The sequence below is a fragment of the Lichtheimia ornata genome (assembly GCF_029851405.1).
Source record: "Lichtheimia ornata isolate CBS 291.66 chromosome Unknown scaffold00001, whole genome shotgun sequence".
In the NCBI taxonomy this organism is placed as follows: Eukaryota; Fungi; Mucoromycota; class Mucoromycetes; order Mucorales; family Lichtheimiaceae; genus Lichtheimia; species Lichtheimia ornata.
In genome coordinates, this window is record NW_026695321.1 from 896,633 (window position 1) to 919,626 (window position 22,994).

The window sequence follows — 22,994 nt, forward strand, 5'->3', positions numbered from 1 at the left end:
GCTTCTGAAGCAAGCAAGCACATGTTGGACATCATCATCCATCTTTGGAATACAAGCGTTAAGAACCGCCACTGTCTTTCGTATGCTATCAGCATGTGTGCTAGAAAGCTTTAGTGGAGTCATATATGCTGTGACAAAAGAACAAAGGCACTGGATACGACGATGTAAATGATCGATCTCGCTTTCCAACCTTCTATTTCTATTCCCTCTTTCAAACCAGAAGCCAACCAAGTGGTCCACATCTTGCCCATACGAGCTGATAGCATGATACCCCCAATATTATGGTCAATCCAATGACGAAGTTGAAGAATAGTGTATAGTAGTAGTGTGGCTGTCTATCAAGTAAATAGGATAAAGGAACAGCATTGCATATTGACTAAGATACGGGTGGATCTCGTAAAGGCAATAGAGGTAAGTGTATCATTGCATCCTTGATTGCTGCCGTCATAAGCATCCTTCACCCATGATTCCAAATCCGTTGCTGCTATCCCAATACCATCCATTGCTGTAGAATACCATTCGTCAAAGATAAAAGATGTATTGGATTAAGGGCGCGTATTCATACCACACCATGTCATGTTGCCTATGGGCAGAGAATGGGAATGAAAACAAACAATGATGTTGTTGGGGAGGTGGGAAACTTGGGGACGGGGCATGTGTGCTTGGGTAGGTGGAAGTACACTTGAGAAGGAAAATAAAAACCAATGAGCATGAAATCAAAGTACACCAGCAGACGATAGTAATAGAGGTTACCTGAAATCGGGATCGTCAAGGAGGGGACAGCGATGATGAACTCGGTTAAATGCTGTCGGATCTATTGTGTATGTTGCTTTGATGTTGTGGTGTGCCAGGGCTTTGGTAATAGTGTCCAATATCGATGGATTGTTGTATCGGTATCGATGCTCCCAGGCAGCGTGGATCATGTTTGCGAGCGCATCATTGCAAGGAATGTTGTTCATCATGGTTCGAAGAAAAAAAAGTGAAGAAATTGAAAGAACCGAGTAGTGAGTTGGCGTTGAATGAGTGAGGTACTTGAAAGCAAAATAGATGGGAACCTCGTGTCCATGTATTGCCACGCCCCAGCTCACATACCGCATTGGGTCTAGTTCTCTCATGACTCGGATGCATCAAAGCAAGCTGCTGCAAGTCGCTTGAGACAATGGAGTAAAAAACCTTGCTAATATCACCTGCTGTTACTGATGTTGGTGATGTAGTGGAGAGTGCAAGAGCGTTTGTTATAGTAGAGTGACAAGGTTGTGGACGCTGTTTGACACTAGAGTAAAGATCTCGCTAATGTCAACTGCTGGAATGAATGCTGTTACGTTTGGTCGCGGCAGGGAAATGTGCAAGAGCGTGTGTCGTGTCAAGAGACTCGTGTGCTGTAGATGAGCGACAAGAGCGCTGTGTACACGCCATGGACTTGCCATTCAGTCAAAGACAATCGGATCAAGACAGTTGTAGGATTGACATGATCGGCTGAAGCAGGATAATCGTTCGCATGGTGGTAGTTGTACTTGAATGGGGCAACCGTTGCGAATGGGAGGAAGAGGGAAGAAGCGGCGAGTGGAAGAAGTGGAGTTCAAGTATATTTCTTTGGTGTTGGATGACATTTCTTTGTTTGAGCGTAACTCATCCGAATCCTCTCGTATCAAGAAAGCTGAATGATGGAAGTGTTGAGCTGGAGCAGGACAATCGTTCGTATGCATTGGATTGGACAACAAAGGTGAATTGGAGGAATGGGCTATCAAGTGACAGTTTACAAATAACTAACCAATTTGATTCTTCTGATATTGGATGATGTTTCTGTGTTTGAGCGTTTTTCAGTCAAATCTCATCGGATCAAGAAAGTTGAAGGGTGAGAATGATGGGATGGAGCAGTAGAATCGTTCATAAGCATTCTATTGGGCAAAAAAGGTGAATGGGTGGAAGGCGCTATTAGCTGGCAGTTCATCAACTGTTCCTGAATGGTGTACAAGTATTATGCATTATCCACAGGCGCTGACTTTTGGCTATGTTACACAAAGAAGTCCCTCTGCATCTTTTGCTCTATTATAGTCATACTACTTTACATTAAACAAAGACCACTTCTCATATAGCATCACGCTTACAATATAGTAAAAACATAAAGACGCCTGTATCTCTAAACTTTACAATGAAACGTGGGGTCTTTAATAGAACCAGATTGCTCGGCGGGGTGAAAACGATCTTGTGTCAAACTATGAAGTCCATCGTGGCTAATCCCAGATTTCGCAATGTCGCCACCAGCCAAACAGGATCTGGGGGTCGACCTCTTCGACGACGACGACCAAAAAATATTTTTTGGGCTGTTTGCGACATTGAACGCGAAACTTTCACACAAGGTGCTGTTGGCCAAGCCGAGCCCATTGCTCTAATAAAAACCCCACGTTTCATTGTAAAGTTTGGAGATACAGGCACCTTTATGTTTGTAAGCGTGATGCTATATGAAGAGTGGTCTTCGTTCAATGTCAAGTCGCTGGACCCTGGCAGAGCAAAAGACGCAGAGGGACCTCTTTGTGTAACTCAGCTACTTTGCATGACTAGAAGGATGGGAGAATGATACTGTATACTATTGACAATATCCCATACATTGCGAGCTAACAGCCATTTCCTCACAATCGGCAATGTTGCCCATTCTATGACAGTGGAACGATGCTCCTGCTTCAGACATTCATTTCCATGATTGGATTATGTTGATCCGAGTTGATTTGGCTGAGCTACGCTCATACAAGGTTACTTCAGTTGAGCAACATAGAGCATGGTTAGATGTGTGGATTGATGTAATTCCTCTTTGGCTGTATCTCAGCCAGATCAACTCGGATCAACATAATCCAATCATGGAAATGAATGTCTGAAGCAGGAGAATTGCTCACATGTCATAGAGTGGACAACAGTGGCTATTGTGAAGAAATGGGTGTTAGCTCGCAATGTATGGGGTATTGTCAATAGTATATAGTATCATCCTTCCATCCTTCCAGTCATGCAAAGTAGCTGAGTTACACAAAGAGGTCCCTCTGCGTCTTTTGCTCTGCCAGGGTCCAGCGACTTGACAATGAACAAAGACCACTCTTCATATAGCATCATGCTTACAAACATAAAGGTGCCTGTATCCCCAAACTTTACAATGAAACGTGGGGTTTTTATTAGAGCAATGGGCTCGGCTTGGCCAACAGCACCTTGTGTGAAAGTTTCACGTTCAATGTCGCAACTAACCCAAAAAATATTTTTTGGTCGTCGTCGTCGAAGAGGTCGACCCCCAGATCCTGTTTGGCTGGTGGCGACATTGCGAAATCTGGGATTGGCCACGATCAACGTGAAACTTTCACCCAAGGTGTAGTTGGCCAAGCCGAGCCCATTGCTCTATTCAAAACCCCACGTTTCATTGTAAAGTTTAGAGATACAGGCGTCTTTATGTTTTGCATATGCTGTAAGCGTGGTGGAGTTGCGTTTTCCTAGTGGACGGTGTCGGCTGCATTAACGGAAAGATGAAGAGCTGAGTGAAACCGCACGTGGTGGTTACACAGACACGTCCTTGATAGGTTGCTGCACAGATGGATGATGATGATGATTGTCTTTTGTGAAGTTACGTAAGTAAAACAACATCCAAACATGAAGGTGTGTCAAGGTAATGGTTTACACGCACATTTATCATGGATGGATGGATGCATACATCTATGATGGGTGTGTGAGTTGAGCTGCATAAATGAAGCGCACGGGCCTACTTGATGCCAGTTCGGGCCAAAGTAAAATCATGAATAGCTTGGTTACGATGACTACGCTCAAGGGGACTCTCTAGTTGTGGCAATTCATACTGATCCAAGTGTATGGGGTATACCTGATGTACACATTAACAACAATAGTTGTAGCTGACGGGGATGACTTTGTTGTATAAATTCAGGGCGGCGAGAGGAACAAAGAAAGTGCAATGTCTTCTCCTTTTCCGTTTCACAGAGCAAGGTAAGGTTGTCTCCGTATACAAACTACAAAGCCTTAATTGCTGTCATGGCCCTCAATGCACAGCGTCAATGGGGTCAACAGGTGGTCAATGGTGGCACTTCCCCAATGAGACAACCGTTAGCAACAGGCACGCGCGATCTACCATGACTTCGGCTTCCATTCTAGCACAGCATGTACGTACAATCGCTGCATTACTTTATTATATGTAGTTGACAGCTGTGGTACTAAATGTCTCTTTGAAGGTTCCTGTTCTCTGGCTTATACACGATCCAAAGGGACGTGGTGTGTATTCTTTCCATGGTTGACAACAAGGAGAGGTCCCTAGCACTCTTTTACATTACTTCTTTGGGTATGCAGGCATGTAAAGCAAACGCTGTGTTCCCTATTTAACGTTGTATTTATTGTAGCTTGAACATGCTGGATGGCGGTGCCTGTGGCAGCAACAAGCTATGATCTCAAAGTACGAGTGATGGTGTACATCGTTTCATTGGTACGCATAGTATTGGATCGAGAAAGCAAGTGCTGGTTATTAATGGGCCTTACAATGAAACAGCAGCTGCTGCAGCACGATATGGTTGGCATGGAGATACATTTGTCTGGAGCATGGATACTAGTAGGAAATACCTTGTGGTAAGAAGTGTTCATTCCGGAATGGTCACGTGCAAATGTACTTAAACAAGGTACTGTATCCAAATGTTGACAGGATCAAGAAGGCCGTCCCTAGGCCATATTGCCATTATCACACAGCACTTCAGGGGTGTCATCATTGTCCTTGGCTGTTTTGGGGAGACGACCATGTTGCCTTAGCGGATATCGATGCCATTCACTTGCCATGATCAACGCCAATCAAATATGCATCCTCTGTTCGTGTACAATGGATTACCAAGATAACGGCTACAATGTCTTCCTTGTGCGACTTGGATCACCTTCCTTGAGACGCAAGCCTGTTAAAAGTGCTATCACACAAGGCGACGTTTGGATGCAACGATAAGCACCCCGTGCATGGACAATCAATCACAGCAATGCTCTTCAGATTTATCACTGATGAAGGCGCCACATCAGCCTATCAGCCCATCACCACTCCCATCAAGCATTTTATCACTCTTTCTCCTTGTTTGTGATTACCGAAATACCCACGCCCACCATGCAGATATAAACAAGAAATGTGGTCGCCCGTCGTTTTACTCCCACACATCTCTTTATTCCATCATTTTATCACTCTTTGAGAGCTGGAACCTCAAAGCCCTTGGTAAGTGCCATGGTGGGATAGTCCTCATTTGCGAGCGATCCATGTACTCATATATGCGTGGTGACATTTAGCGTTTCATTGTTTTACTGCTTTCATTGTCTTTGCTGTCATTGTGATATTTGGCTCCCTGAATAAGGTAAAATCCTGATCATCTTGCTTGAATGAAGCATATGCTCACATTGCATCTGATGTAGCTACCTCTTGAGAATCAAGGAGTTGAAAGGAAAGCAAGAAACGTGATATGGGTAAGTGATACTCGGCATAGGAAGATTTATTTCGAAGAACAAGGAAACTAAGATTGGAGACCTAGGATATTATCATGCACGAGCTGTAATTGGATGATGAGTACGCGTGATTATTTATGGACACGACAAGAACGACGTTATCAGGTGTAGCGGATCATGTGCATGAGTGGGCTGCCAAGTACCTACAGAAAGGCTTCCAAGTGAGCGATGGCGTCAATTGACAAGTATGAAGCTGTCGACACACACAACTACAAGCAGACACGCATGAGACAACGTCAGTTTCATCGCCTGCTTATGACAGTGATATTATGAGCACAAACATTGAAGGTAATAATGATTGTTGATCTTTGATACATGTGTCCAGGTATACATTGAAAGATAAGGCAGGATTTATGCTGGATTGCTCCCATCTAACTGGATTATACATAAGATTCTTCAAGTGAAGCGAGCAGTGGGATGGGAATAAGCAAATGAGCAAGGATCATGCGGCACTTCTATTTTTGTCGACAACCAAGTCAAAGCTGTCAGCGTCAGAGATATGGATTCCGAGCAGATACAAGTTATTGATATCCTAGATCATCTGTAAGTATTTCATGTTATGAGCGTCATGTATATGCTTGTTGTTCAAACATGTGTTATGGGGCACATAGGCTTCGGGATACAATTACAAGACCGGCCACGACGACAGCGAGCTTGAATTCATGGAAGCTTGTTATTCGGTGCTCAACGTGACTTTCAGAGTAACTGCAACACGGCACAGGTGGATTGAGGGCAGTTGAAACAGGTAAATTTTGATGGTTGGCTGCATGAATTATTCCTGACACGACGTGTCCTATGGTAGATGGAAGCAGCAGCAAGAAAAATCACCATTGAAAGAGAAGCCATGCACATCAATTTACGTACACCGCCAGTTAAACCGTGCAATGGGTGATACTTTAAAGATGATATCAGCAAAGCGGCCAATGCCTGAATCACAAGCATCCTCCTCAAAGCGCCCAGCCATTTCTTCCCAAAACAACACTACAATCGAATCCAATCAACACTCTGGACCAAAGGCGCACATTTCCGAATTGCTGCAATGGATATCCCTGAGGTGCCGTGCATGGTATTGTTGATAGTCGACGAGTGTGAGAGTAAGTGATACTCGAGGTAGGTGTTTTATTCTGAGAAGAAGAACCAGGAAACTAAGATTGGATAGTAACCAAGGATAACCATACACGAGCTGAGTCTGGATGATGGGTACACGTGATTATTCATGGCCACGACACATCCTCAATTGAACACCTATTTTGATGCACTGATTATCATGGTGACATGGTCGGCGATTGATGATTGATGGCACCAAGGAGGTGGATGGTAGATTGATACATTATCGAGCGGCTGAATGCAGTATACCTTTGTTTCCTGGCGACTATCCACAGCTAGCCAAGTTGCTCAAAGTAGTATTGTCACTCAAGGTAATTGATCCATCGCTCCATTTGTCATCATCCTGCTCATAAACTATTTCTTTCCATCAACCAACGGATCATCACTACCAAAGCGCTGCTGGATACCATCAAATTCACCACCATGCAATTGCTCTTAGATGATGAAAGTGGATCGCGTTCACCCTTACACATTTCATCCAAGGATGACAGCTTTGAATTCGACGAGGAATCAATGGTCAAGTTGGCAACACGTTTTTCCATGGATGAAGATGAACAACTACGTCAATATCGGAAATCTTTGAATGAGGAACTAGCAACCAATGTGAATGCAAAGTTTGCTGATCAAGAAACAATCAAAGAAACGAACTCTCGAAGCATCAAACTTGCCGACATCAACTTGATATTGAAATTGAAGAATGATACCATCGGTGGATCTATACATAGTAAACCCTTTGTTCTTATTGTTGCATACATCATCACGTCTTGTACTCTTATCCAATTCAATCTTAAAATGAACACGTAATCATGAACCATCATCACCACTCGATTCGCATTAAGTCGTATAGTGATCTTAAATATTATTCTAGCATCTACGATGATTTCAGCTTTATGATGTGCCATTTACAATTACTATGTAAAGAGACTATGTATTGATTATCTTGCATTCAAGATTTTTTGGGTAGAGTCCCATTGTTCTCTTGCAACCACCCCTCCTGCATAAAATAAACAATGAGCACCCAAAATGATCCAATGTAGTGAATGAGTACTTACATCAATGGGACATGGGAACCTTGCAGCATTATTGATTGTGAACGAGAATGGAAAACCAAGGATGCTGATCGTTGGTGTCAGTGAGTAATTAATAGCAATATCCTTTTTTGGTGCACCAGTGAGCCCACATTTTTGAGAAAGGTCAAGCAACATCTTCTGATCTTGATCTTTTGATTGATCGTACTTGATCTGGAATGGAAACGTAAAGTTGGTCGTAGCTTGAGCGCCAATAATGATATCAGTGAGTTCACCGCCACCTACAGGCTGTCGTGGATTGGTTGGGTAATAAGCCTACATATACATAATATGGATATGAGTGCACATGGCATTTATCAACAACAACAAGCATGTATACATACAGTAGCCTTGAGCTTTTCGAAAGCAGCACTTTCAATGTTGGGATTAACCACGCCAATATCGAGGCCGACATTAATCTCAAATGCCATTTGAGAGGTGGATTGTTGTTGAAACCTTTCGAGACCTGCTGGATGATCCACTACCCTGTTGAGTTCGACTTTGGGCATCTTGAACATGGCTGCAAGGACACCAGCTGTGACCGAAATTGCCAACAAGAGCAAAAATCCAATACAACATACACACCGCATCCATGATGGCATGCATGGGCAGCATGGACAGCAAAAGCATGAACAAAATTCAGATGATGGATGTGATTGTTTTGCCAATTCTGCTTCTAGCTCGGCTGCATATGAGTGTTTCACCGGACCTATATAGGTAGTACAGTGTAACGTACGTGAACGCATGAATCAATTTTACACGTTGGATGGCGTGCAAATGCAATTGCTGTTACCTGCTGCATTTGGTGGTACAGGGTAGGGATAAGGCTTCCACGCAGGCTCATAGAACGATGTAATGTGTTGTGGCATTTGATGATGATGGTGTTTTCAAGGGATGATAATGAAAAGGGTGAATCCCCACATCGTGTTGCATGGTAAAAGAGACAAAAAGGACAATGGTTATTATTCAAGTATGGACATATTAAAACACCCATCCCTGGGTAAAAAGCACGAAGCATGCACGTCACATTGCAAAGACATCCTCATATCAAGAGCGTATACTTTTTTTTCTATTGAACAAATATTCTATTTAAGACGATGGGAGGGTCCTACTACTTGAATTGCATCCAAAAGGTGCTGCTGTTCAACATATACAGGCGAATCTTGTTGTATCCTTAAGCTGTTCTTCAATGCAATCAGGGCAGCCTTTCGCACAACCGCTTTAAGATCAGCGCCACTGTAGCTTTCGGTGCGTTCTGCAATCGTATCCAAATCCACTTGACTATCTAAACGTGTTCCTCGTGCCAGCACATGCAAAATGTTGAGCCTTTCTTCTTTGCTTGGTAATCCAACATGTATCATGCGATCCAAACGCCCTAAAAGTAAAAGTCAACACGCATGAGTACCTTGATCCAACGTCCCTATTATTGCTACACATACCAGGCCGTAATATGGACGTGTCAATGGATTCGGGATGATTGGTTGCACCGAGGAGAATAACGCTTTGATCGGTCTTGTCGAGATGATCAATCTCAATAAGGAATTGAGAAATAAGCTGCAAGGGAAGAATGATTGAATCAATCAATGTACGCCGAAGTCCCATCATTTCATACGCTTACCTTTTTACCGACATCACCGCTCGTTTCTCTCGATGAAAAGATAGCTTCAAGCTCATCAAAGAATATGACACAAGGACTACATCGAATAGCTGTCTGAAAGATAGAAACGACCGCTTTCTCTGATTCGCCCACCTAACAACAATAGCCCGTTAAATATTGGTCCTATACCATCCATCCTTCCAAGATAACATACTTCTCCTTTGATCAAATCGGGTATACTGACTGCCATAAAATTGGCGGATGATTCGGTAGCTACCGCTTTGGCTAGTAGTGTCTTGCCTGTGCCAGGTGGTCCATATAATAAAACGCCTTTGGAAGGACGAATGCCAAGTCGCTTATATGCAGCTGCATGCTTGTAAACCCATACGGCTGATTCTTCAAGAGCTTGCTAAAAACGATAGCATCCATCTTATAAGTTTATGATCATCATGCTCATTGCCACCCTTCACCTTACCTTTGCTTCCTGTAATCCACCAATATCACTCCACCTTACTGGATCAGGCTTCTCAGCCATTTGTAGCGCATTCACCCTGATGCGATCGAATGTGCTTGCGAAATGGTGCTGGCATACTTTTAAGCAGAGTGTGAGATGTATGGTGTGTATACAAGCCTAGATCATCCAACGTACGTATCTCACTCTGGTCGGCATGGGCAGCTTCTAAAGCCAACTGACACCATCGTGCAAGATCAGCAGCAACAAAGGCATGTGCCTGAGCACTCAATGCTTCCAACGATACGTTCTTGTCGAGTTGCAGTCCTTGAGCAAGATGTTGCAGTAATGCATGTCGTTCATGTGGCGTGGGTATCTGTAATACGATCTCATCCTACAATTACACGTTAATATCCAATAGCTTCATATACCATGCCAGCCTTTACATACCTCAAAAAGATTGCGTACGGTCCCTTGGATGGCAGATGGATCTCGTGTAGTAGCTACCTATAGTTTATGTAAGCATTTTGCATGATGATCATCATGTGCATCGGATAATTACCAAAATAGCACGACCAGCGTGTGTCTCGCTATGAAATGACCGAAGGATTCGTTGTAATGCGGGTAATAAACCAGGTTCTTGAATGGATGTGTCCTTCTTTGGGAAGAGTAGATCAATGTCCTCGATGATCACTAAGATGAATGCATGAGACACGTTATCATCCACACGCCGTTTTTTCTCTACTTACATAATCCTTTTGGTGCATCCTGAATATCCCATGCTAAACGTTCCAGCGCAATAGCAAATTGTCCCTCGTGTTGTGCAGACATCTCGCCCATGACGGCACGTGACACCTAATCACAGCATGAATATGTGTGTGCCACACCTTTTTTCTTTTGTTACCTTGAGCCCGTGTTGTGAAGCAATCATATCCAACACCGTCGACTTGCCTACCCTATCAATGTCAACATGACACGCGAATCACTGGAATGAGAGAGCATACTTACCAATGCCTGAATCACCCATGAGCAAGATCGCACTCACTTGACACAGCTCGTCTTGGCTCTGGAAAGAAATGTCGAACAGCTGTGCTAATCTATGGAGCCCATGTCAGCCATTGAATGTGTTGCAGCCTGAGAGAGAATACCTGGCACCCTCATCGCCATAGCAATCGGACAGCAAGGTTGATAAAGGAGGTGGAACCATAATTGTCGTAAAGGTGTCGTGCACCTCGCTGCCGTCAAAATTTATTCGCTACTTTTGACATCCATATGCATGACAGCAGCAGCAGCAGCAGCAGCAGCAACCAGTCAATCAGGGGTTGAAGATGAGAACAATGAAATGTAAGTCTACCCAGCATAAAAATCAATCCTTTTTCCCACCCATCATCGTCATCTCTTCCTTGTTATGATCACTTTGGCTATTCTTTCGCTTGTAACTTACCTCGCACATCGTTGCTGGACCCATTTTCGGACACAGTTTGCCTTTCTTCAACGCATCAAGGCTTATCAAGCATTGACACCTTTTTCCAACACGCCTCAAGTACTCGATCCAGTATGGACACCCTTGCAATATGGCTCCATTCCACCATGGCTCAATGGCGTCATGTATCGCGTTGGTAAGGCATTGTCTCTTGGCTTTTGATGGTCTTGTACTTACAACAACTCTACTTGTATAGGTCCTGGTCGCTATAATCTGGGTAGTGATGATAACAGCTACATGATCAAACACGCATTTGATGGGATGCCGTTCATGCACCGCTTTGAATTATCGGCAAAACAACAAGCTGTGAGGTACAACTCGCGTCACCTTGCAGAGTCTGTGGAGCGAGATCTCGTGCAAGGCCATGGAAAGCAAATGGCGTTCTTTGGACATGTGCAAGAGCTCTCTTTATGGGATATGATGGGTGCAGTGGCTAGTCGATTCAAGATAGTTGTAAATGGGCTTAAGATACCGGATAATGATGCATCTGCAGCCATGGTTGGGGTAACAGCAACACCCAATTATCCAAGACCCCTTGCATGGACGACAAAGGATCCTTTTCTTGTGGCCAAAACCGATTTGAATCTATTACAACAGGTACATCCTGAAAGCCTTGGTGCGTATTGCTATGAGTTTCCCTACATCTTTGATATGACTAACAAGACATGTTAGAACCAAAAAAGCTATACAAGTATGGGGAATATGATTCTCGTATCCAGGGTGATCTTTCTGCAGCCCATCATCAATACGATCCCGTTACAGAAGAAGTCTTCAATTTCAGTCTCAAGCTTGGTCCTGTACCCAAGCTCACTGTATTCTCCATAAGCAGCACGGGCCAAGTGAGCATACTTGCCGAAATTACACACCGCAAGTTGCCTGGCAACAGCAGCAAGAGCAGCAATAGCCGAATTCGACCAAGCTACATCCATTCATTTTTCCTTACACGCAACTACATCGTCATTCCAGAGTATCCATTGTATTATGAAGGATTGGATTTTCTAATCACTGGCAATGCTATGGCGAGTATGCGATGGGACGACCATGCACCCACCACTTACTTTCACGTGATTGGTCGACGACCTGATATTGGCCATGTGGTGTCTATACCAACGAACGGGTTTTATAGCTTCCATGGTGCCAATGCGTGGGATAGTGTTGATATGGATGGCAACCCAGTGATCGAATTGGACGTGTGTGCGTTTCCAGATGGGGATATTTTATATCAGCTGCATACTTTTGGCACATTTTGGCGTAGCATGGATGCGACAACAATGATGGCAACAGCCGTTTTAAAGGACAAGCCCAAAGGAATGACGTTGCCACCTAAACGCCAAGACTCATTTGGTGATTTGAGGAGGTATCGCGTAACATGGTCTGGAGCAAGCTACCGTACGCTGGCAACGAATATTGAATTTGCTCGCTTCTCTCAACATTACGCGCTCAAGCCGTATCGCTATGTATGGGGATGCCAATTCAAAAAACCATTGAATGGTGAATACGAACGCTATGCAGTGGTCAAAGTTGATCTCGATACAGGTGCCATTACGCAGCATGATTCAACTCATATGACCTTTTCCGAGCCTATCTTTGTACCCAAGCCAGGAAGTGAGGAACAAGAAGATGAGGGTGTAGTGGTTTGTTTGGGCACCAGCGATGAGGGTAGTTACCTGGTATTATTGGATGCCAAGACCATGGAGAAAGTAGCACAATCACACCTTGGCCCCTTTTCCATTTCAACTTTTCATGGATCCTTTGTGGATGAGGAATTCCAAAATGTTTCCATCAATTGAATAAAAGGTTCTTGGCACGTGCATGTGACACAAACACTTTGCTAGCATGGTAAAAATTGTGGAGATCAAAGCCCGGTTGCCATTTAGGGGACAAAGTAGCCGCACTTGGCAATGACAACCGAAAACATGGATTAATAGGCGGATAAACCTACCCAAGAAAGGAATGAACTCGCCGACTGTATACATTCTAATCCTGATGACACACCGGAAAAGAATGATGTTATAGCCGTAGATGGATGGGTATATAAAATGGGATGTGTAGTAGTTGTTGATTGTATCATCATCATCACCTCCATCAACCAACATGACCAAAAGCGTTGCTGATTCCATCCGCGCATTTCAGATCCAAAACAAATTCCGTAACGCGACCGAGATCCGCAAGCCTATATTGTTATCTGCCCAAGGCACCATCCCCGATTGGCTCAATGGTGTTCTTTATCGCGTTGGCAAGTATTAATAGTGTACACAAAATGCTACCCTGATGACTAATGGATGACGATGGTGTGTAGGCCCTGCAAAGTACAATTTGAGTGATAATGGCAAGCAACATGCAATCAACCACGCCTTTGATGGCTTGACCTTTGTCCACCGGTTCGAGATCTCTGCTAAGCAACAAGCTGTAAAGTACAATTCGCGTTTTACTGCTGAGAGTGCTGAGAAAACGATCGTGAATAATCCCACCAATGATACATACTTTGGCCATTTACCTGAAGTTGGTGGTGTCTTCTCCAAGGTGTCCAATGTAGTGCATCGTGCCACTACCATTGGCAACAATGATGACAAGGATCCATCATCAGACAATGTTGGTGTAACAATTACTCCCGAATACCCATTGCCAAGCAAGTTTGACAAGGATGACACGGATCCTTTGGTGGTTGTTTCAAAGACGGATGCCAACTTGTTACAAATTGTCCATTCGACCTCTTTGGGTAAGTCTTTTTGTAAATAATACCACTTCCTTTATGATTCTCACGTACACCATTCATGTGTAGAACCTAAACGCTTGTTCACTTATGCTGCTTACGACAAACGTCTTGATGGAACAATGGCTGCAGCCCATCACAAGAGCGACTTTAATACTGGAGAGACGTTTAATTTCTCACTTGGCATGGGACCTTCCTCAAAGCTCACTGTATTCAGCATCAAACAAAACAATGGCAATGATAAGCAGCAGCAGCAGCAACAACAAACGACTATCCTTGCCGACATCACTCATCGTAAATTACCTGGTGTACCAGCAAACGAGCAAGAGCGCATCCAACCTCCTTACACGCATGCTTTTTGGTTGACTGAAAACTATGTAATCATACCTGAAGGGCCATTACACTTTGTTCGAGGAGGTGCAGATATACTCTTGAATGGTGCTCTTGTACCTAGCATGGCATGGCGTGAAAATAGCCCTGGTTACTTGCACGTGGTCCATCGTCATGGTGATGGGCACGTGATCACGTTGCCTGTGGACCCCTTTTTTATCTTTCACACCAGCAATGCATGGGATACCAAGCTTGACGATGGCACAGTTGTACTCAAACTTGATGCATGTGCATGGCCAGATGGTGATATCATTCATCAAATCAGTAGTTTTGGTTTGATGCATCGTACACCACCACCAAAGCAAGAAGAAGGAAGCACAACAAAGATCCGTGGCATCACCGTACCGCCAAGCCCTCTTCAATTTGGGAATCTCGTACGTTACCACCTTGAGTTTAATGAACGTGATACCAGCATTGCCAAGGCCACACAGCGTCAAATCACACCCAATGTCGATTTTCCTCGCTACAATCCATTGGATAATCTCAAGCCGTACAAATATCTATGGGGCTGTCAACACCAAGGTGCCACTGTTGACGACGTTGAGCGCTTCAGCTTGATCAAAATAGACACCGAGACTGGAAAGACGATCAAGCTGGATCGTGAAAAAGAAATGTACACTGAGCCGGTCTTTGTACCTAAGCCTGGTGCTATTGATCATGATGAAGGCGTGCTTCTTAGCTTTGTCAATATTACAGATCCTCGTGGCCCTGAGCATGATAGCTGCTTATTGGCCATCATTGATGCTAAATCCATGGTTGAACTTGCTCGCTGCGACATTGGTCAATTTAGTTGTATTACATTCCATGGTTCCTTTATTTCTGATGTACACTTTGAAACCTCAAACTACAATTAAAAGAGTAGCAGTACAACTCGTTTAAATGCAACGTTTACTTTTTTTTATTTCTGCAACGGGATTTTCTAATTGGGGGGTACATAGCAAGGAAGGAGACGTTGTCTTCTTTGGTGGAATCGTACTGCTGCTGCCATTTTATTTGCCTTTGGCATAGATGTGCTTGCACCAAACTTGCACCATACGAGAAAGGTAGAAAGCACGAGGAGACCAGCTCATGTGACAAATGTGATGGGCACCCTAGATAGCTGAATGAGTATGAAGATACACTAAAGAAGGCCGATGCCACTACTTACAGGTAATTTCAACAAAGTACATTGGGAATTCTTTTCACCAGCAGCTATATCGAGGGCACTGTAAGCATCTTGATAACCCATCCTTCGCATATAGATACATACCTTCATCATAAGCAGATTTGAATCGTTCGGATTGAGAAACATCCACAATACAATCACGCTCACCAGAAATCAACAAGTGGGGAACCATGACTCCATTGTCTTTGCACTTGAGCACAGCTTCAGCAGGGGAATGGGCACGAAGAAGATCCACATCAACTTTTGCCTTCATGGCCACTTTAGTTGAAAACCAATCAGCGTAAGCAGGGTCATTAAGAAGATCCAGGGAACCATTGATAGAAATAACGCCCTTGACAGAGGTATCAACATCCTCGAAACCTTTTTTTCCAAATCATCCATTAGCTTGTTGTTGCATTTACATGTCCCCAAAAAGTCGTTCCCTCACCTGGTTGGTATTGAGGATCATTGGCCGTGATAGCAGCCATGGAAGCCAAATGGCCACCAGCAGAATCACCTAGATGACATCATGTGTGAGCACATTTACCCCAAACTTTTCCACGCTTAGCCCACTCTTATTCCCACTACCTACCTGACAAGACAATAAAATCTGGGTCACCCCCAAACATGCGAATAGTGCGCTTGATCCATCGAAGAGAACGCTTAATGTCAATCAAATGAATTGGATAAGGGTTCTTGGGTGCGAGACGATAGCTGATATTCACAACAATCTAATATTTGTCCTTGTGAGAAAAAAGAGTATCACCACACACATTCATTGTTGAATCTTACCCAATTATCCTCCTCAATCAACATTTTTTGGTAGGGATAAAAGCAATCCTTGTCACCCATTGTCCAAGCCCCACCATGAATATGGACCTGAGATTTGCATTGGATGAGCAAAACGTATAAAGTGAGCATGTACAAATGATAAACACGTACCACAACCGGTCTTAAACCAGCGTTGGCTGGTGCCTTTGACCATTTGAAGATATCCAATGCCATTCTGCGAGGTTGATCATAGTCGTTGGTAGATGCAATTGCTTCAGCACTTTCCTCGTTGGTTGCATAAGTAACTTGTAGTAGATTCATTGTCAGCATCCTAAAAATAAAGCTACTCACTCCCCTCCCCCTTTTCATATCTCACTTACTGTTGGGATGAAGAATCACATCCTCGGGTGACCAAAAGAAATTAAAGACACGCTTGATGTATGGAACACTAGGAATTCAAATGTTAGCATGCGCCATTCTCTCCCCCCCCCTTACAAAGAGCAAATGTATGTACCTGAGGATGCTTTCAACGGGATCGGCAGGCTCGCCTCCAGTCAAGTCTTTGATGGCTTCTTCGACCACTTCTTGCTCGCGCATACTCTCGATAAACAACAATACCAAGCCGGCGATACATGCAACATCAATGAAATAGGCAAGCCATGCCACAGTGTAGTCTAAAGGGTTGGGGGTAAAAGGAGAAAGAATGCATTGTAAATGCCATGTATACACACTGTATCAACCCTACATCTTCAATCCTTACTGAAGGCACCGAAAAATGAAGCCACCTTGATTTTGAGCAACTTGACGACGAGTAGGTGAAGTGGAATCTCGGCGACGAGCGAAGCAAGGATATCAAGGATAATACGAATGTTGCGTACGAAGGCGATTTCCTCACTGAATGGCTTGCTCAAAGCAGCCAATGTAGCGATTGCCATCAAGACCACGGTCATCACATAGCTGGTGGCCGCAAAAGCGGCGATAAGAGCAAACATGGACGAGGTTCAAAGGGAGAGAAAAGAGAGAGAGAAGAGAAGAGAGAGGGAAAGAAAAGATGTGGTGGTGGTGTTGGTGGTGTTGTCTGTGTGCAGAGCCGGTACTTTGGTCTCCTCCCCCTTTTGCAGCTTTACCGACAGCTTTCGGACTTGGCAGTTACAGATGCAAGTAGAAATGAAAGCAGCAGCAGCAGCAGCCAGCGCTTTGATTGCATGTGAAAAACTTACTCTCTTATCAACCTTTTTCTTTCCACTCTCTTTCTTTCTTTTTTTCTTACCCCAATCGCGTGCTTATTACACTCCTTTCTTTCTTTCACTCTCACAAGACTCATTACCAATCACCATACCTCGATGGAAATCAAGGAACAACGTCCTCATGTCCGCTGGGCACCTCTACGTGGCATACCACTTGAACGACGACTTCAAATGCTAGCTGTGTGCACTTGGGTGTTTTTGCTATTCATATGTCTCGTGCTATTCGCCTATTGCTTTACGCTACCGTTCCTCTGGCCATTGCTTATTGCCTATATCACTTTTCTTTATACCGACAAAGCCCCTGAGACAGGTGGTCGCCGTTTCGATTGGACACGTCGGTGGCCATTATGGAAGTACTTTGTCGATTACTTCCCCGCCAAGCTTGTCAAGGTAAGTAAAAAAGATGGGACATGATATGAGTCTGTCTATATGCATACTTATGATGGGAATAGGAGCATGATTTGGATCCCACTGGCAATTACGTGTTTGGATATCATCCTCATGGCATCATCTCCATGGGCGCCTTTGCCAACTTTGCAACCGAAGCTACAGGCTTTTCAGATTTATTTCCCGGTATCGTCCCCTCCTTGTTGACATTGGCTAGGTAAATGAGAACAGGTGGTGGTGGTTTGGGAATCATGTGTGTGTATGTGGATGAGACACGTGTTTGATCCAGTCATGCTGATGATGGCCAATTTGACTTGCAGCAACTTCCGTTTACCACTTTATCGCGATTTAATCCTATCCCTCGGCATTGCATCTGTTTCACGTCAATCGTGTGAGGCTATTTTATCCTCAGGTCCTGGAAGATCCATTGTCATTGTTATTGGTGGTGCTGCTGAATCATTGAACGCTCGTCCTGGTATTGCCGATCTCACTCTTAAACGACGATTGGGTTTCATCCGCTTGGCTATTAAGCATAACGCTTCCTTGGTGCCAGTATTTTCTTTTGGTGAAAACGACTTGTATGAGCAAGTGGATAATTCAAAGGGATCAGCATTATGGAAAGTACAAAAGAAGATGCAGTCTTTGCTTGGGTTCACTTTGCCGCTCTTCCATGCACGAGGCATCTTTAATTGTAAGTAATGTGAAAAGTCATACTTGGATGTCATTCTAACTTTTGAATATAGATGATGTTGGCATTATGCCTTTCCGCCATCCAATTGTCACAGTGGGTACGTTATTTTCGAATGTGGCATAGCGAGTCAATTGTAATAACAACAATGTTGTAGTCGGCAAGCCCATTGCAGTACCAAAACTTGAGGCAGGTCAAAAAGAACCCACACACGAACAACTTGTTGCTGTACAGGAAGAATACATCAAAGGATTGGAAGCGATTTACAACAAGTACAAGGATGTTTATGCAAAGGATCGGAAGCAGGATCTCCGAATCATCGACTAGTTGCTTTATTACCACCAGCATTATCCCCCACCCCTACCATTCTGTACTTTTTGATAAACAATGTGCATTTTCTCTTTCATCTTCATACTTGCGCTTTTGGATGGGACGCCAAGATGGAATGGTTTTGCCGATGCCAAGCTTTTCTTGGCCACAAGAAAGATTTGGGTAAAGTGGGCCGCTCTTGTTTTCCTTTGCTGTCATGACCCATGTGGGGGCTGTAGTGGCCCGGAATGTTGACAACATGTTTAACGATGAAGATGTCATCAACTTTTCTTTTTGAAACATACATTCGCACAAACAACATCTTTTTTCGTGGAATTTGGGCACAGCGAAAGACTTGTGATGCATACAAATGGGTGTCATTGTTTATTGCCACCTTGTTTATGTACATCAGATCCCGATTTATGCGTGGACAATCAATCACACCAAGACTTTTTTACGAAGACGCCCCATCAATCTATCAGCTCATCATCATTCCCAGAAGGCATTTATCACTCTTTCTTCCTCCTGTTTGTGCTCACAGAGATGCCCACGCCCACCATAAAGATATAAACAAGAATGTTGTCGCCTATTTTACTTTCACTCATCTCTTTCATCCATCACCTCTCTCTTTGATTGCTGACACCTTAAAAGCCCAAGTAGCCGGTGAGTATCTTTGTGGATGATCTTATCTTATAAGCGATCTACGTGCTCATGTATGCGATGGTTTTCAGCGCTTCATTGTTATCCTACTTTCATTGTCATTGTTGTCATTGTGATGTTCAACTCTTTCACTAAGGTAAAACCTACGTAATCATCTTGCTTGATGAACCACATACTCATATATGTCACGTACTTTTTGATATACTGCAAGGAGACTGATGTTGCTGCAAAGGCTAAGCACACTGAGCCATCCAACTTGCCTTATGATGATACTACAGATGAAGATTTGGCTGAATTTTCAAAAACTACAAGTTCAGCTCTGCCCAAGTTGCTCGTATTAAGAGCGGGTGTTGCTGGGACCATCATCGGGTAACTGAGCGTGCCGTGCCATCGATCCTGGGAATACGTGCAATTAGCAAAATTACTCAAGGCTGTACTTTACAAGGTCAATGGAAAGCCTAAATGCTTCAGGAATCTAGATGTCACATGATTTGAGACGCTTTGCATCAAATGGAACCTAAATCTTTCTCGCAAGCTCAATCGCTTTCAGCAAGACACTGTGATATGCGTCTGGTTTCGACTTCCACCTACCACTCAAGGTATGTGATGCATCATTCGCTATGAAAGTCATGCTTGTGTACTAAGTCTATTTGCATTAAGAGACGCGTACTGAAAACAGAGGGCTTCTTAAGTACTGTCAAACGCACAAACATGGTGTTGCTTTATGGATGACGAAGAAGGAAACAGATGAAAGTGGATCACGCTCCCCCTTATATGGTGTCAATCCCAAAGACGAGGACTTCAATCCTGCGAATGACAATTTGATCTGTGATATACAATAGCATGGTTGTTGGATACATTCGATATTATCATAATCCCTCCATTTGAAACGAGCAATATGGTCAAGCAGTACATACTGTAGGGTGGTACTTCCATCCAAGCAATCGTACAGTCTACGTACAAGGTCATCGTTGAATGTACCAGAAACATTGGTTAATGCAACAATCGACCCTAGAGTCAGGTATGTCATATTCTCATTATTGTTTTTACTATGGCTCGATGCTGATGATTACTATGCATATAGAAAGAAAACGTCAAGTAGTAATAAATAAAGGAGGGAGCTATTCTTATGCAGCAAATACAACAATGAAAGGAAATGAATGGTGACATGTGTTGAGTATCCATGGATGAGATAGCATGAAATTTGTTTGGAGGAGCAGCAGCAGGATATGGTCAAATATGGCAAATCCCTTTAGTAACGCTTGCTGGATGGAACATGTGATCCATTTATGTATTGTGTTCATCATTACCCAGGTCCGACCTTGCGTCTATATTTTCTTTTTTCCTTTCCAACTCGTATTTCTTGTCACTCACTTGACCCAACATACGCAAACACACACACACACTCAACCTCGTAATCGCTTAATGGCTAATTGTCGACCATGAGTTGTTGCTGTTGCATATCCAAAAGACGTTCGCAACAAATGCCCGAGCCACTTGCAGAACCCAATGTCTTTGACCTGACTTGGCGCAATTACCTTCTTCCTTCACAATTCTTTCCCAGCTGTTGTGGTTCCAGTCGACGTCAACCTATTCGCCTCGAAGACGACGACGACGAGCTGTTCTTGGGACCTGATTATTACCGAGATTATCTCGACACACGCGACTGGGAGACTGACCCCTATAACGATTACAGCACCGATACCCATCGTCAGCAACAGCAGCAGCATCCACCACCTCCATTTCTATTACCGCCCCATCAACAACAGGCATTTGCTGATATTGTCACACGTAATCCATTTGGAAAGTCGCACGTATCAAAAAAGAAGAAAAAGAGCAAAAAGAATAAGCATGTTCGAGATGTGGATTTCCTTGCAGACCAAGAAGAGGATGCAGAGTTCCTTGGTGATGAACAAATCGCTCATTTGGCATATAATCGTTACAGCAAAGTAAGTCATGCATTTTATAGGGGAGAGAGAGAGACACACACATGTTGACATGCTATTGTTTATTGAAGGGGGACATGGATCAATATGGTGAAGAAGCGTACCTGGATGGTCACGGCGGGCCGATTGTCCAAGAAATGCAAACACCACCCCAACACAAGGAATACTATGCAGCACGATCCATGCCAACCGCCTACCTTGTACACACTGAAGAAGATGACAATGACTATATCGATGATTATCAACAACAACAACGACCAAAGAACAATGAGGCATCAGCGTCATCCTCATCCAATGATCAAGTCGTGGTGGTTAAAGCAGCACAAAATTTACTCAGCGATCGATTGGAAGATCTCACTGACAAGCTCGTCTATATCAAAAATAATATCATGGACATCAACAACTTGACACCTGAAGAGATGAGACGGCTTGAGGATGATGATGAAGTGGACAAGACAACGTTACGAACACTTAACAAGAAACAAGATACATCGTCACCCGTGGTGTCATCATCATCCGACAAGTAAGGAAGTTGAACAACGTGGAAAAAACCATTTGCTGATTCAGCATGATTCTATTATAGAGACATGGATTCTGTCGCTTCTGAAGCATTGGATGAGTACGAATCCCATCACATTCACCGCAATGAGGATGAAGAACGACGGCGATCAGGTGCTTCTCAATTCAACTTTCCCTTTGCAGCAGGTGGCAGCGACTCTCCTCCATTTGGTTCGGATCACCATCCATTCTCTTACTTTACCAACAACCATCACCGTGCATCCTATCATGATGATGATGATGATGATAATACCCCTGGTCTTTCCATTCGTGGTGTCTTGAACTTTGGCAAGAACTGGCTTGGTGGTGGTGGTGGTGATTCCCCATAATAGAAGATCTCCCTCCCTCCCTCTTTCCCTCTCGTTCCTTACCTTCTTTCCTCTCCATTACTACGATCATACATATACACCTCTTCTCTCTCTCTTTCTCTCTCTCTACTACTACTACCTCTTCTTTCGCTGTACTCTTGCTCCTAAAACAACCCATGCTTTCTTCCCTTCCCACTCTTAACCTTCCATGCACACACTTTTCTTATGTTGTAATATTCTTTAAAGCGCTAATCCTATCTTTTTATGCGTGTGTAAAAAACAACAATAACGAATTCTTGTATACCTATCAAATGTCATGTGCTGCAACCTTAAGTATACACTAAATAGGCAAGTGCACAGATTGCAAAGCTTAAACGTTGTACCAACAACATGTGGAACAAACGAGGATACGTGCATGAGAGAGAAGAGTTCTTTTGAACACAAATATTTCAATAATAACACCATCATTCATAGGAGTTTAATAAGCGGGGGTGGAGGACAATCATTATATCATTGGATGATCGGCGTGTGGAGGATGAGCGAGTGTCGGAGGATTTAATCATGGCAAGCTCTCTCAAATGTGGGTGGTGGATATTACATGTACATGCGCGTGCAGTGCATGGCCCCACGTGCTACATGGTACATAATGTACATATACTT

General features: G+C 43.7%; 8 protein-coding genes across 8 annotated transcripts; 5 read left to right on the plus strand and 3 right to left on the minus strand.

Annotated features, from left to right (window-relative positions):
- Positions 1–7,038: 7,038 nt before the first annotated feature.
- O0I10_000329 (uncharacterized protein) lies at positions 7,039–7,316 on the plus strand (the record flags this gene model as incomplete). The annotated part of the gene is made up of 2 exons (XM_058480440.1): positions 7,039–7,218; positions 7,272–7,316. 2 exons carry the CDS (start codon positions 7,039–7,041, stop codon positions 7,314–7,316), a joined length of 225 nt encoding a protein of 74 aa, XP_058348963.1.
- Positions 7,317–7,561: 245 nt separating this feature from the next.
- O0I10_000330 (uncharacterized protein) lies at positions 7,562–8,551 on the minus strand (the record flags this gene model as incomplete). The annotated part of the gene is made up of 4 exons (XM_058480441.1): positions 7,562–7,609; positions 7,668–7,958; positions 8,027–8,391; positions 8,476–8,551. 4 exons carry the CDS (start codon positions 8,549–8,551, stop codon positions 7,562–7,564), a joined length of 780 nt encoding a protein of 259 aa, XP_058348964.1.
- Positions 8,552–8,767: 216 nt separating this feature from the next.
- O0I10_000331 (uncharacterized protein) lies at positions 8,768–10,937 on the minus strand (the record flags this gene model as incomplete). The annotated part of the gene is made up of 12 exons (XM_058480442.1): positions 8,768–9,057; positions 9,122–9,236; positions 9,301–9,432; positions 9,494–9,688; positions 9,755–9,870; positions 9,929–10,124; positions 10,181–10,237; positions 10,293–10,423; positions 10,480–10,585; positions 10,635–10,681; positions 10,739–10,827; positions 10,879–10,937. The coding sequence occupies 12 exons, from the start codon at positions 10,935–10,937 to the stop codon at positions 8,768–8,770; spliced, it is 1,533 nt and encodes a 510-aa protein (XP_058348965.1).
- A 201-nt stretch (positions 10,938–11,138) lies between these two features.
- O0I10_000332 (uncharacterized protein) lies at positions 11,139–13,003 on the plus strand (the record flags this gene model as incomplete). Its single annotated transcript, XM_058480443.1, has 3 exons — positions 11,139–11,349; positions 11,410–11,829; positions 11,886–13,003. The coding sequence occupies 3 exons, from the start codon at positions 11,139–11,141 to the stop codon at positions 13,001–13,003; spliced, it is 1,749 nt and encodes a 582-aa protein (XP_058348966.1).
- A 304-nt stretch (positions 13,004–13,307) lies between these two features.
- O0I10_000333 (uncharacterized protein) lies at positions 13,308–15,170 on the plus strand (the record flags this gene model as incomplete). The annotated part of the gene is made up of 3 exons (XM_058480444.1): positions 13,308–13,449; positions 13,513–13,932; positions 13,996–15,170. 3 exons carry the CDS (start codon positions 13,308–13,310, stop codon positions 15,168–15,170), a joined length of 1,737 nt encoding a protein of 578 aa, XP_058348967.1.
- A 135-nt stretch (positions 15,171–15,305) lies between these two features.
- Positions 15,306–17,223, minus strand: O0I10_000334 (uncharacterized protein; the record flags this gene model as incomplete). The annotated part of the gene is made up of 10 exons (XM_058480445.1): positions 15,306–15,407; positions 15,464–15,507; positions 15,566–15,841; positions 15,909–15,977; positions 16,053–16,191; positions 16,253–16,339; positions 16,403–16,536; positions 16,612–16,679; positions 16,746–16,905; positions 16,992–17,223. The coding sequence occupies 10 exons, from the start codon at positions 17,221–17,223 to the stop codon at positions 15,306–15,308; spliced, it is 1,311 nt and encodes a 436-aa protein (XP_058348968.1).
- Positions 17,224–17,574: 351 nt separating this feature from the next.
- O0I10_000335 (uncharacterized protein) lies at positions 17,575–18,880 on the plus strand (the record flags this gene model as incomplete). Its single annotated transcript, XM_058480446.1, has 5 exons — positions 17,575–17,868; positions 17,931–18,082; positions 18,186–18,556; positions 18,609–18,653; positions 18,711–18,880. The coding sequence occupies 5 exons, from the start codon at positions 17,575–17,577 to the stop codon at positions 18,878–18,880; spliced, it is 1,032 nt and encodes a 343-aa protein (XP_058348969.1).
- A 2,084-nt stretch (positions 18,881–20,964) lies between these two features.
- O0I10_000336 (uncharacterized protein) lies at positions 20,965–22,355 on the plus strand (the record flags this gene model as incomplete). Its single annotated transcript, XM_058480447.1, has 3 exons — positions 20,965–21,471; positions 21,540–21,991; positions 22,052–22,355. The coding sequence occupies 3 exons, from the start codon at positions 20,965–20,967 to the stop codon at positions 22,353–22,355; spliced, it is 1,263 nt and encodes a 420-aa protein (XP_058348970.1).
- Positions 22,356–22,994: the final 639 nt, after the last annotated feature.